General features: G+C 42.7%; 1 protein-coding gene across 7 annotated transcripts in view; it reads left to right on the plus strand.

The window, feature by feature from the left end:
* LOC130282156 (interferon-induced protein with tetratricopeptide repeats 5-like) overlaps positions 1 to 9,479 on the plus strand; it is a 54,518-nt gene extending 45,039 nt beyond the window's left edge. For all 7 annotated transcript variants that reach the window (XM_056530118.1, XM_056530117.1, XM_056530115.1 and 4 more), the window contains one exon: positions 7,571 to 9,479. In XM_056530118.1, coding sequence (XP_056386093.1) covers positions 7,571 to 9,014 — 1,444 coding nt within the window. In that variant the 3' untranslated portion in view covers positions 9,015 to 9,479. The remainder of the gene's footprint in view (positions 1 to 7,570) is intronic.
* The last annotated feature ends 2,746 nt before the right edge of the window (positions 9,480 to 12,225 follow it).

The following is a 12,225-nucleotide window of genomic DNA, read 5'->3' on the forward strand; positions in this document are numbered from 1 at the left end:
GAACTGTAGCTCCCATGAAGTGAATGAGGCGATCGCCTCAGGTGCGCTGTTGCAAGGGGCTGCATTGGCCCTGGCTTCTGCCCCTTCTTGCACAGGGAGTCCAGCACACATTGCACTGAGGCATTGATTCCCAACTGGGGTGCCAGGACACTCTGGTGGGAAATATGGCACTAGAATTTTTTGATTTTCCTGCCCAGGACTGTGCACCTGTGATTCCCAGGCATGCAGGCCAGATGGGAAGGAAGTCTGTGTGCAGTGTCGGGACGGGTGATGCTGCAGCTCCAATCCTCATGTATCCTCCCCCTCCTGTGGAGCAATTCTGGACTCTGGATTCTCCCTGGTCCCTCAGCAGAATGATGGGGATGGAGCAGGGGCAGCGCTGATAGAGGCCAACTCAGCTTCAGGTAGTGCACCCCCACCCTTCTGTCACCCTTCTACACCCCTTGTCACCGCTGTACATCCCTCCGCCACCCCTGTACATCTCTCTACACCCCTGTCATACCTTTACACCCCTGTACGTCCCTCTGTCACATCTCTACACCCCTCTGACACTCCTGTACACGCCTCTGACACCAATGTGCACCCCATCTGTTTCCCCTCTGTTACCCCGTCACCCATGTATACCCCTCTGTCACCGTTGAACACCCTTCTGTCACCCTTGTACAACCCATTTCTCTAACCCTATTCACCCCTGTACGCCTCTACACCCAGAAAAGGGGTGAAACCAGGGCCAAGCTACCTACCTACAGGGGGTCCTACATATAAAAAATTATCCGGTAAGGGCGTCCCGCTAATTTTTTTGGGCCAAGCCAAAATGGTGGGGGGGGGGGGTCGCAATTTTCTATTCTTGCCTCAGGGTCAAAAAGAGCTAGCTACAGCTCTGTATGGCTATCTGTATCGATGGATCTCACTTGCCTGAGCGCGGAGTCGTAGAGTCCAAAGCTGGTCTATTCAGTCCCCGGAAGGTCCTTGCAGGTAGGAGAGTGATTTCAGGGCAGTTGCATTCAGTTTTCAGGCATAAAACCACCATTGATAGCTCAGAGGAGATGGAGCTCACCCAGAACATGTCTCACTCCATCCATTTCCGGCACGCTCCCGATATTGATACTTTTTTTAATCCTCCTAATTTACTCTGTCCATCATAATAAACCACCATCTGCCTCTATTTTTTTTATTAATTTTCTATGTTGATATTGTATATTCTGCTCAGTCTCAGTCAGCTGCACAGACTGGGAAGGGGCATTACTCAGAAGGCATGATATCATCTAAAGCCATACAGGGGAGAACTTCAACCCTCTCTCTGCTATGCTGCTCTGAACATACAGCCTAGAGCAGTTCAATGTGTGGTGAGCTGTGACTGGTGAGATCGCATACCCCCCTCTCAATTCTAACTGAACTCTACAGTGTGTTAGCTCTGCCCAGAAGCTGCAAAAGGAGCAGAAATATCCAATACAATGTTTAGCACAATATTTAGCACTATGCACTGAAGGCATCATGACTCTACGCAGTGTTTCCCAACCAGTGTGCCTCCAGCTGTTGCAAAACTGCAACAGCCTTTAGCTGTCCAGGCTTGCTGGGAGTTGAAGATTTGCAACAGCTGGAGGCACCCTGGTTGGGAATACCTGCTCTATAGTCTAGCTCAGCTCAAAGGGAAAGGGAGCTGAATTATTCAGCTCTATCCACTGTGCTGAGCTGAGGTCTCACGTGCATTTCCTGACTTTCGTCTCTGCCAGGCTATTGCAGGAGACAATCTGCTACAGGCAAGACTAGAAGGAGGTCCCCTGGTGGCCAAACTTTTAGGGGTTATTTTAACACCTAAAATTACAAAATGTTATTAAGATGTATATTAGAAAAGTAATTCATATAGACCAATCTATAATATATAAAATTTAATTGATGGGGACAGGTACCATGGAGGTGAAGAGAAAGGGTATGGGTGAATGAAGGAGAGGGAATTCTATATATTGTTATAGGAATGTATCTAACCCTTTTTAAAGCCATCAACTGTTCCTCCTGGGACCAGTTCCTGAGGCAGACTGTTCCATAAATTCATAGTTTTTATGGTAAAGAAGGCTTGTCTTCCATGGAGACTAAACCTTTTTTCTCCAGATGGAGAGAGTGTCCCCTCGTCTTTTTAAGGGGGTTTAGCAAGAACAGTTTTTACCCATATTTTTTTGCATAGGCCATTTATATACTTATAAAAAGTTGATTGTATCCCCCCTTAAAGGGGTACTCCGCCCCTGGCATCTTATCCCCTATCCAAAGGATAGGGGATAAGATGTCAGATCGCCGCGGTCCCGCTGCTGGGGACCCCGGGGATCGCTGCTGCGGCACCCGCCATCATTACTGCGCAGAGCGAGTTCGCTATGTGCGTAATGACGGGCGATACAGGGGCCGGAGCAGCGTGACATCATGGCTCCGCCCCTCATGACATCACGGCCCGTCCCCTTAATGCAAGTCTATGGCAGGGGGCATGACGACCGCCACGCCCCCTCCCATAGACTTGTATTGACGGGGCGGGTTGTGACGTAACGAGGGGCGGAGCCATGACGTAACGATGCTCCGGCCCCTGTATTACCCGTCATTACGTGCAGAGCGATCTCGCTCTGCGCAGTAATGATAGAGCAGTGCTGCAGCAGCGATCCCCGGGGTCCCCAGCAGCGGGACCCCAGCCATCTGACATCTTATCCCCTATCCTTTGAATAGGGGATAAGATGTCTAGGGGCGGAGTACCCCTTTAAACATCTCTTTTAAGCAATCTTTTCTCATAGCTAAGATGTTCCATGTCCCTTATTAGTTTGGTTGCGTGTCTCTGTACCTTTTCCAACACTCAGTGTGTCCAAGTCATCTTGGAACTTACGCACAACCTCTATACACATAAGCTTGTTGCCGTCTGCAAAATAGAAACAGAGCTGTTAATTCTATTTTCTATATTATTAATAAATAAATTAAACAAGAGCAGGCCCAGTACTGAACCTTGGGGTACATCACAATTAAGCAGGTCCCAATCAGAGTACGAATCATTGACCACCACTCTCTGGGTACTGTCCTTAAGCCGGTTTTCAACCCAGTTACAATCTACTATTTCTAAACCTTAGGAGCTTAATTTACTTATCAGATGTCTATGAGGGACAGCGTCAAATACCTTTGCAGAATCCAAAAACACTATCCACAGCCAACCCTCTGTCAAGGCTTTTGCTCACATCTTCATGAAAGCAAATTAGGTTGGTTTGACAACTTCTATCCTTAGTAAACCCAGCTTGCTATCACTTATAATACTGTTATCCCCTAAGTATTTCTGTATGTAGTCCCTTATGAACCCTTCAAACTATTTTCCCACAATGGATGCTAAGCTTACCGGTCTATAATTACCTGGGGAAGACCTAGAGCTCTTGGTACCACATTTACCTTGCACCAGCCCCATGGTACAATACCAGACAACAATATAACCCTCGTGGGTTAGAATAAACCTCTTATATACATGTGTCCCATTAATATATAACTTTTATTAAATCATATGAATAAGAAAAAAGGTGATATACACACACTTAAAAACACAACCCTCATCACATTTAGCGACTATATATTTGGATTTGTGGCACTGAAGGTTAAACAGATCTCTACAGTTATTTTTACTGCTCACTCTCAGTAGTGTGCTCATGTTCGCGTAACACAATGAAGCTGTTATGCCCAATACCACTTTGATGGAATGCTCTATACAATATGTGTTCATGTATCACCCCTCACAGTGATGAACCCATTAGAATAGTGAGTATGTATATAGAACACTATCCATGCTATTTAAATTTTTATCAGTGATGTGTACTCTACTCACACTATAAATTGGATTGGAGGCTTTTAGTCACTGGAGTGCTCTGCGCACTGTAGTTTTCTGAAATGATACAATCGCCCGCCAACCTGCTGTGCACTGCAGTGCACATTCATGATAGGAAGCTATAGTCCTATTCTATCATATAGCTGTCTGTTCAACCATAGTCTCACATTTCAGCCAGTTAATAGTTAATGTCAGAAACCGGTACCTCTTTGTGCAGGCCTGATATTGATTATACAGGAGCATGAGATGTGAAATTAGGTGCACACATGTGCACCAGAGGCTAGAGCCTGAGCCTCAATGCACAAGCATGGATCGGCTGTTACATGGCTCGGCCATGTCACATGCACATCAACTGGTTACTGACAGGGAGGGACATTCATGTGCATGCCTGTTGTGACGTAAACGGATGTTTACAATAAATAGCACAGAGATTGGCTTACCATAAGGTAAATCTGATTCAGGAAAGCTGCGGCCAGCATCTGATGTCATCTAAGATCCCGAACTGTGATTTGTGCAAGTTGGCAGCATGTTGTATGGATGGTCCCTATTGGTGATGTTTTTGATGCATTATGGATTTGGATTTGTTCAGAATGAAGTTTATTATTAGTGGTCAGAAAATAAGGGATGTTATTATTGGACCATATAAATGGGGCTCTTTTGTGCCTAACACTCAATGCTGTCAGTTATTTCTCCTTCATATAGCCACTTTTAGTGGTGAAACATGTTGGGGTGTGAAAGTTGAAATCTTTTAATTGCATTCCCCAAACATTTAGTGCTATATGGCGACCAAGTTTGAGATTAATAAACCCATGGCTGGTTAGCCACAATTACCACATCCGCACCTGTGGTGCACAGCGGGTTGGTGGGTGATTGCATCATTTCAGAAAGCTACAGTATACAGAGCACTCCTGTTACTAAAAGCCTCCAATCCAATGTTTAGTTGGAATAGAGCACACATCACTGATGGAAATATAAATAACATGGATAGTGTTCTATCTACATACTCAGTATTCTAATGGGTTCATCATGGTGAGGGGGTGATACATGAACCTATAGTGTATAGCATTCCATCAAAGTGGTATTGGGCCTAATAGCTTAATCGTGTTACATGTACATAAGCACACTTCTGAGAGTGAGCAGCAAAAATCCCTGTAAAGATCTGTTTAACCTTCAGTGTCACAGATCCAAATATATAGTTGCTAAATGTTATGGGGAATGTGTTTTTAAGTGTGTGTATCTCAACTTTTTTCTTATTCATATGATTTAATAAAAATTATATTTTAATTTGACACATGTATATAAAAGGTTTATTCTAACCCCCAAGGGTTATATTGTTGTCTGGTGCATGTACTTTTTCATGTGTCAATAGGCCAATTTGTAGTAGGTTGGCACAATACCAGACACCAGAGAATCTCTAAATATCATGAACAAGGGTGCAGAAATGACTGAATTTTGAAAGAACTAAGAACTTTTGGGTGTGATCCATCTGATCCTGGAGATTTGCTTACATTCATTTTATTTAATCTACCTTGGACCATATCTACATTAAGCCAGTTCAGTACATTACATGATGTGTTACAGGTCGGGCCGACCTGCGTCAGCTCCGCCCTCTTCCTTTGTATATACAGAACTAAAGAACCCATTCAGTAGCTCTGGGAGCATAAATGGGAGCAGAAGGGACAGAGGCAGAGAAGCTTTGTATGCAGGCTCCTGCCTCCATTGCGCAAGGGGGAAATTAACATATATGCAATGGATCCTGTATGCAGCCTATATCTTCAGAACAGTACCACGGATCCATGGATCCAAGAGTAATACCTTATTTTTATCAGGTTCACCTGCACTATAACCCTGTGTATTTGGTTTAGTGTGGGTAAACCAGCTGTCAGATTCCCTTTAACCCCTTGCCGCAAATGGACGTTCATTAACGTCCATCTGCGGCTCCTGAGGTATGAAACACGCTCAGCAGGTGAGCGCGCATTTTACCCGGTAGGTCCCGGTTGCTATATGCAACCAGGACCACCGGCTAATGTCGGACATCGCCAATCGGGCTGATGTCCGGCATTAACTCTTTAGACATGGTGATCAAAGTTGATCACCACATCTAAAGTGAAAGCTTCCTGGCAGCTCAGTCAGGCTGATCGGGACCATTACGGTGAAACTAGGCTTGAGCAATCAATAACCGATAACACTGATCATTGCAATGCAATGGCATTGATCCGTGTCTGCAATCAATGTACTGCATGTTATAGTCCCCTATGGGCCTATAACATTGCAAAAAAGAAAGTGAAAAAAAAAAAGTAAATAAAGATCATTTAACCCCTCCCCTAATAAAAGTTTGAATCAACTGTGTAAATAAAAATAAACATATTGGGTATCGCCGCGTGCATAAATGTCTGACCTATAAAAATATATAGTTAATTAAACCACACGGTCAATGGTGTATGTGCCAAAAAATTCCAAAGTCCAAAATATTTTTGGTAACTTTTTATATCATGAAAAAATGAATAAAAAGCGATCAAAAAGTCAGATCAATACAAAAATGGCACTTCTAAAAACTTCAGATCACGGTGCACAAAATGAGCCCTCATACCATCCTGTATGCAGAAAAATAAAACGTTATAGGGGTCAGAAAATGACATTTTAAACATTAGTTAAAAGTAGAGCTCTTTTTAAAGAAGTAAGACAAAATCCAACCTATATAAGTAGGGCAAAAACAGAAAAACACTCGGTCCTTAAGGGGTTAAAGTTACAGGCACATCAAAGTTAGACAGCACACAATGCAATGAATACTCATACAATATACTGTGTTTATCGGGGTATACCACGCACCGGCCTATAACACGCACCCTCATTTTACCAAGGATATTTGGGTAAAAAAAGTTTTTTACCCAAATATCCTTGGTAAAATGAGGGTGCGTGTATGTGCATGTGTATACCCTGATACACTGTTTCTGACCCCGCAGAAGCCCCCAGGAAAGGCAGGGGAGAGAGGCCGGCACCCATTGCCGGCAACGCTGCCCCGTTGCCTCCCCAACCCCGGTTGTATAATTACCTGTTGCCGGGGTCGGGTCCGCGCTGCTTCTGGTCCCCGGTGTGGCGTCCCCTGTGGCGTTGCTATGCGCTGCGAGACGCAATGACGAGTGACGTCACTCGTCATTGCGCCGCGCCGTGCAGCGCATAGCAACGACGCAGGGGATGCCACACCGGAGGCCAGAAGCAGCGCGGACCCGACCCCGCCAACAGGTAATTATACAACCGGGGATGGAGGAGGCAACGTGGCAGCGGCGCCGGCAATGGGTGCCGCTGCCCCTACTCTCCCCCTGTCTATCGGCGCCGCTTCTCTCCCCCGGCTATCAGCGCCGGCAATGGGGCAGCGGCACCGATAGCCACGGGGAGAGAAGGGGCAGCGGCACCGAAAGCAGGGGGAGAGAAGCGGTGGCAGCAGGGCCCTAGACCCCAGGACAGGCAAGGGCAGAGAAGCCGGCAGCGACGGCAGGTCTCTGCACCTGCAAGAGCCGTTGCAGTTCATTGATTTAAAGCGCCCGCTTTAAATCATTGAACTGCAGCGGCTTATCAGCGTATAACACGCAGGTAGACTTTAGGCTAAAAAATTTTACCTAAAAAATGCGTGTTATACGCCGATAAATACGGTAAATATAATATATTTTCATATGCATATGTTAGCACTATTTTTTTTTATACATTTCTAATACCAAGTCTTATTTTCTGTCACAGTGGGTCATCTAAGGAGGCACTGAAACTGCGTTTACTAAAACTCAAATGTCACTTCACGTGGAAACTTCTTTTGAAGGTCATAGACCCTGATGAAATAGAAGAAAGACTGTATGAACAGCTGACTTTTCTTGTCACCAAGAACAAATACATGGTGTACAATCTACTGGCCTATGTGATGCATCTGAAAGGTGACTACACAAAAGCGATTGAAAATTTAGAGAAAGCTGAAGAAATGATTAAAGAGAACAATCTGGATGGAACTGATCACAGATATTTAGTGACATATGGAAATTATGCTTGGGTGTTCTACTACTTAAACCAGTATGAAGTGTCTCAAAAATATATAGAAAAAGTAAAGAAGATTTCTAAGGAACTAAAAGATAAACCAGACATACCTGAAATCTTTGGTGAAAAAGCCTGGTCACTGCTAACATTTGGCAGACAGTATTATGAAGAAGCAAAACAATGTTTTGAGAAGGCTTTGGAGCTTGAGCCAGAAGATCCTGAGTGGAACAGTGGATATGCAACCGTGGTCTATAGACTGGAAGGCTTCAATGGCAGAAAATGTCCAGATTCAGAATGTAAAATACTAGAGCTATTAAAATGTGCAGTCGAGAAGAATCCAAATGATGCTGTGGTGAAGGCACTACTTGCTTTAAAGCTGCAAGATCTCAAAAGAAATGATGAAGGGAAAACATATATCAAAGAAGCCATAGAACAAGCCCCAAACCTTCCATATGTGCTCCGTTATGTAGCAAAGTTTTACAGGAGAGCTGGGATGCTGGATGAGGCCTTGCGAGTCCTAAAAACGTCAATAGAGTTCATCCCAACTTCAGAATTTCTCCATCATCAAATTGGACTATGTTATAGGATAAAGTATTTCAATTACAAAAAGGAGTCTGGAAACAGCAACATTAATAACAGAGAAATGGACAGAGAATCAAATGTCCTCATCCAAAATGCCATCTTTCATTTTAAAAAGGCACTGGAGTACAAGAAAACATTTGTGCATGCATATATAGACTTAGCAATTTCATATTGTAAAATAAAGGAATATCGGAAAGCAGAGGATTCATTGCAAGCAGTTTTGGCATTTACTAATCTTTCAGACGAGGACAAGCAGCAAATCTATTTCAGTTATGGACATTTGAAAGAACGCTACATGAGGTCTGAATCTGACGCCATCCACTACTATAAACAGTGTCTGCAGATTAATTTATTCCAGAAAGAAAGAGAAGGAAGTGAAAAGGCTCTAAAAAGAATTTCTTTAATGAAGATTAAGAGGAATAGTCATGATGCTGAGGGTTTTGCTTTGCTTGGCTTTGTCCACAAAACTAATGGGGAAAGAGAGGATGCAATTGATTGTTATGAAAAAGCCTTAAAATGTGATCCATACAATGAGGAATATGTGAGTGAACTTTGTGAGCTGAAGTCCATGATATGAAAAAGAATGTTAAGCAAAGGGGCCATTTTGTGTATTAAAGGCTTATGATTTTTACCTTTATAAACCAGTAGAACTTCTAGATACGAAGCAGGAAGAGGTGGGGGACTCTGCTCCAGTTATTCACTCTGTATTTTAGTGAAGCAGCGTGAATGGGAGAGAGAATGGGGAACAGAAGATGATCATTCAGGGCTCACAAGATAATTAATTGCAACTCAACATTTCTAACATATCTTTTACTTAATATACATAACTACCTACAGAGTGATTTTTATTTTAGATACAAGTCCTCTTTAGCTATGATTTTGATCTTGTACAATAAACTGTAGCTACATTTACAAAACTACAAAATAATAGTAAACATATAAAAAAAAAGCATGTACCGTATATACTCGAGTATAAGCAGAGTTTTTAAGGATGATTTCAGTGAACTCTCTGCCTGTCAATCCCTTCATCAGTGGTCTTCAACCTGCGGACCTCCAGATGTTGCAAAACTACAACTCCCAGGATGCCCGGACAGCCATCGGTCGTCCGGGCATGCTGGGTGTTGTAGTTTTGAAACCTCTGAAGGTCCACAGGTTGAAGACCACTGCGGCCTTCGTCATCATCCAGCCCCCCCCCCCTTTGTTTTGTACTCACCTCCCCTTGGCGTGAAGTTAGGGTTAGCTGGTCCGGGCCATCTATGCAGGGACCGTCCGGTGGGGAGGATTACTCGTTGCGGGCTGTCCATTTTCACCGGGGGGGGCCTCTTCTCCGCGCTTCGGGCCCGGCCTCGGACTAGTGATGTTGCCTTGACGACGACGCACAGGGACATGCTGGAAGTTGTAGTTTTGCAACATCTGGAGGTCCGCAGGTTGAAGACCACTGATGAAGGGATTGACAGGCTGTGATGATGAAGAGGGGGATGATGACGGGGGTCTGGATGATGACGGGGGTCTGGATGATTACATGGGAGGGATGATGTATTTCCCCCCTAGGCTTATAGTCGAGTCAATAACTTTTCCTGGGTTTTTGGGGTAAAATTAGGGGCCTCGGCTTATATTCGGGTCAGCTTATACTCGAGTATATATGGTATATTCGTTTTCCAAACTACTTCTCATGATATCACAATGTATTGTCTTCCTCGACATTATTGCCAATAAAGGCTAATGAGTAATGGCCCTGTTAGAGCCTGTACACCCCTCAAGGGGGGAGGGCCACATAAACAATCCCTGGATCATTCATGCGGCCATATTTAAGGTTGCTATTAGGCCATATATGTATTCAGAGGTAATTGATACATGTTCTGCTCATAAAAAAACTAAGTGTCCAATACAAAAGGGCCCAGTAATTCATAATAGCACAAAGCCTAATGTATCCCTCATGCACTACTATAGTCCTGTGTAATCTTCATTACATCTTCACCTATGTTAGTAGACAATGCTTATAAAATGTTAATAAAGATAATTTTTGATGCCTTTTGTCTTCTTTCCTGTTTACAGTATGTTGTACCGGATATCTGTTTAAGTTATTATACTCTCACTTAGCATCCAAAACGTATATGACTTACAAAGTGTTGTTTACTTTTTACAAAACTTAACAATGTCTTCATTCTTGTGAAAATTCACAGAAAAGCAAACCTACATATGGTTGGTCAAAAAACAGGCTAGACCCAAAGAGGATTTACAATTTGAAGCTAAACTGTATACATGCTAAATCCATCTCCAATTTCTTATCCTAGTTACCTCTACAAGGACCAATTTTTATTAACAAATGCCCAAGAATTGGTACTAAGATACAAAGATCACCTTCATGTATCAGACTAAGGAGACAGCCTGACCTATTGCAATGTTTAATCCCCACCTAGAAAAATATAGTGATGCTGATGGCCAGCTAGTACAGTAGAGGACATATTGGGCTCTTTTTACATCTATTTTGTAGTTTTCATTAAAAACTGCCATTATGACAAATTAATAGTAACATTTCTAAAAAAAAAAAAAAAAAAAAAAAACTTTTCATGATGTCTCTAATAGTGTTGCTCACGAATATTCGCAATTCGAATATTATTCGCGAATATCGCATATTCGCGAATTCGCAAATTTCGCGAATATAGCGCTATATATTCGTAATTACGAATATTCGTTTTTTTTGTTTTTTTTTCTTCACAGTACACATCACAGTGATCATCCCTCTCTGCTTCCAGCTTGTGTGATGTAAAGAAGGCTGTAATACTACTGTGTGAGACTGGCGTGCGAAAAATCGCATATGCGAAAATTAGCATTTGCTAATTTTCGTATATGCGAATTTTCGTGTATGCTAATTTTGTATGTGCTAATATTCAAATATGTTAATTTTCACATACGCGAATGTTCGCATATGCGAAAATAAAACGAGAATATAACGAATATGCGAATATTCACGAATATATGACGAATATTCGTCCATATATTCGCGAATATTCGCAAATTCGAATATGGCCTATGCCGCTCAACACTAGTCTCTAAATGGTCGATACATCTAGATCAGGGCCGTTTTAACACATTTATGGCCACTGCAAGGTTTTCATGAGCGCCTCCTCCCACCTTCATTCTATTCTAATTTATCATGAGACATTTTTTGAACACATTAGTTGGCAGTTACATGGCCCAGATTCATCAAACTGTGATTGGTTGCTGTGGAAAAATCTCTCCACTTTTTCTCTCACACAGTTTGATAAATCTGGGCCATTGCCTTGTACTACATTTAAAAACATTTGGAAAACCTCATGTAAAAATGTGTGTATTTATTTGTATTGGTGTGTCTTTTTAATCCTATTAGGACCCTGTCTTTATCTACATATCTCTTTTGTTCTAGCCCAATTTGTTTATGTTCGTCAATCTTGATGACCCTACTAGTTTTTAGGATTCTCCTTCTATATTCACACCTGATTGTACTGTACTATCAATCTAATGGTTTTAGCAAGCACAATATATATTTACAGGCTTACAGGAGAACTCCAGCAAAAATTAACTTATCCCCTTTTCAAAGGTAGGGGATGAGTAGCTGATCTCCGGGACTCCTGCTCTCTCTGTTAGGAGCATGTGTCATCTACTGGGAAACGGCACACGCTCCATTCATTTCTATAGGATGATGCCTGAGTGCTTTACTAGGGTCTTTTCAGCACTCCCTTAGAAATGAGTACTGCAGACAGCACATGTTCCTTATTAAGAGCCTGGTCCCATTCCGGAGATCAAGG

This window comes from Hyla sarda, chromosome 7 (genome assembly GCF_029499605.1).
Source record: "Hyla sarda isolate aHylSar1 chromosome 7, aHylSar1.hap1, whole genome shotgun sequence".
NCBI classification, from domain to species: domain Eukaryota; kingdom Metazoa; phylum Chordata; class Amphibia; order Anura; family Hylidae; genus Hyla; species Hyla sarda.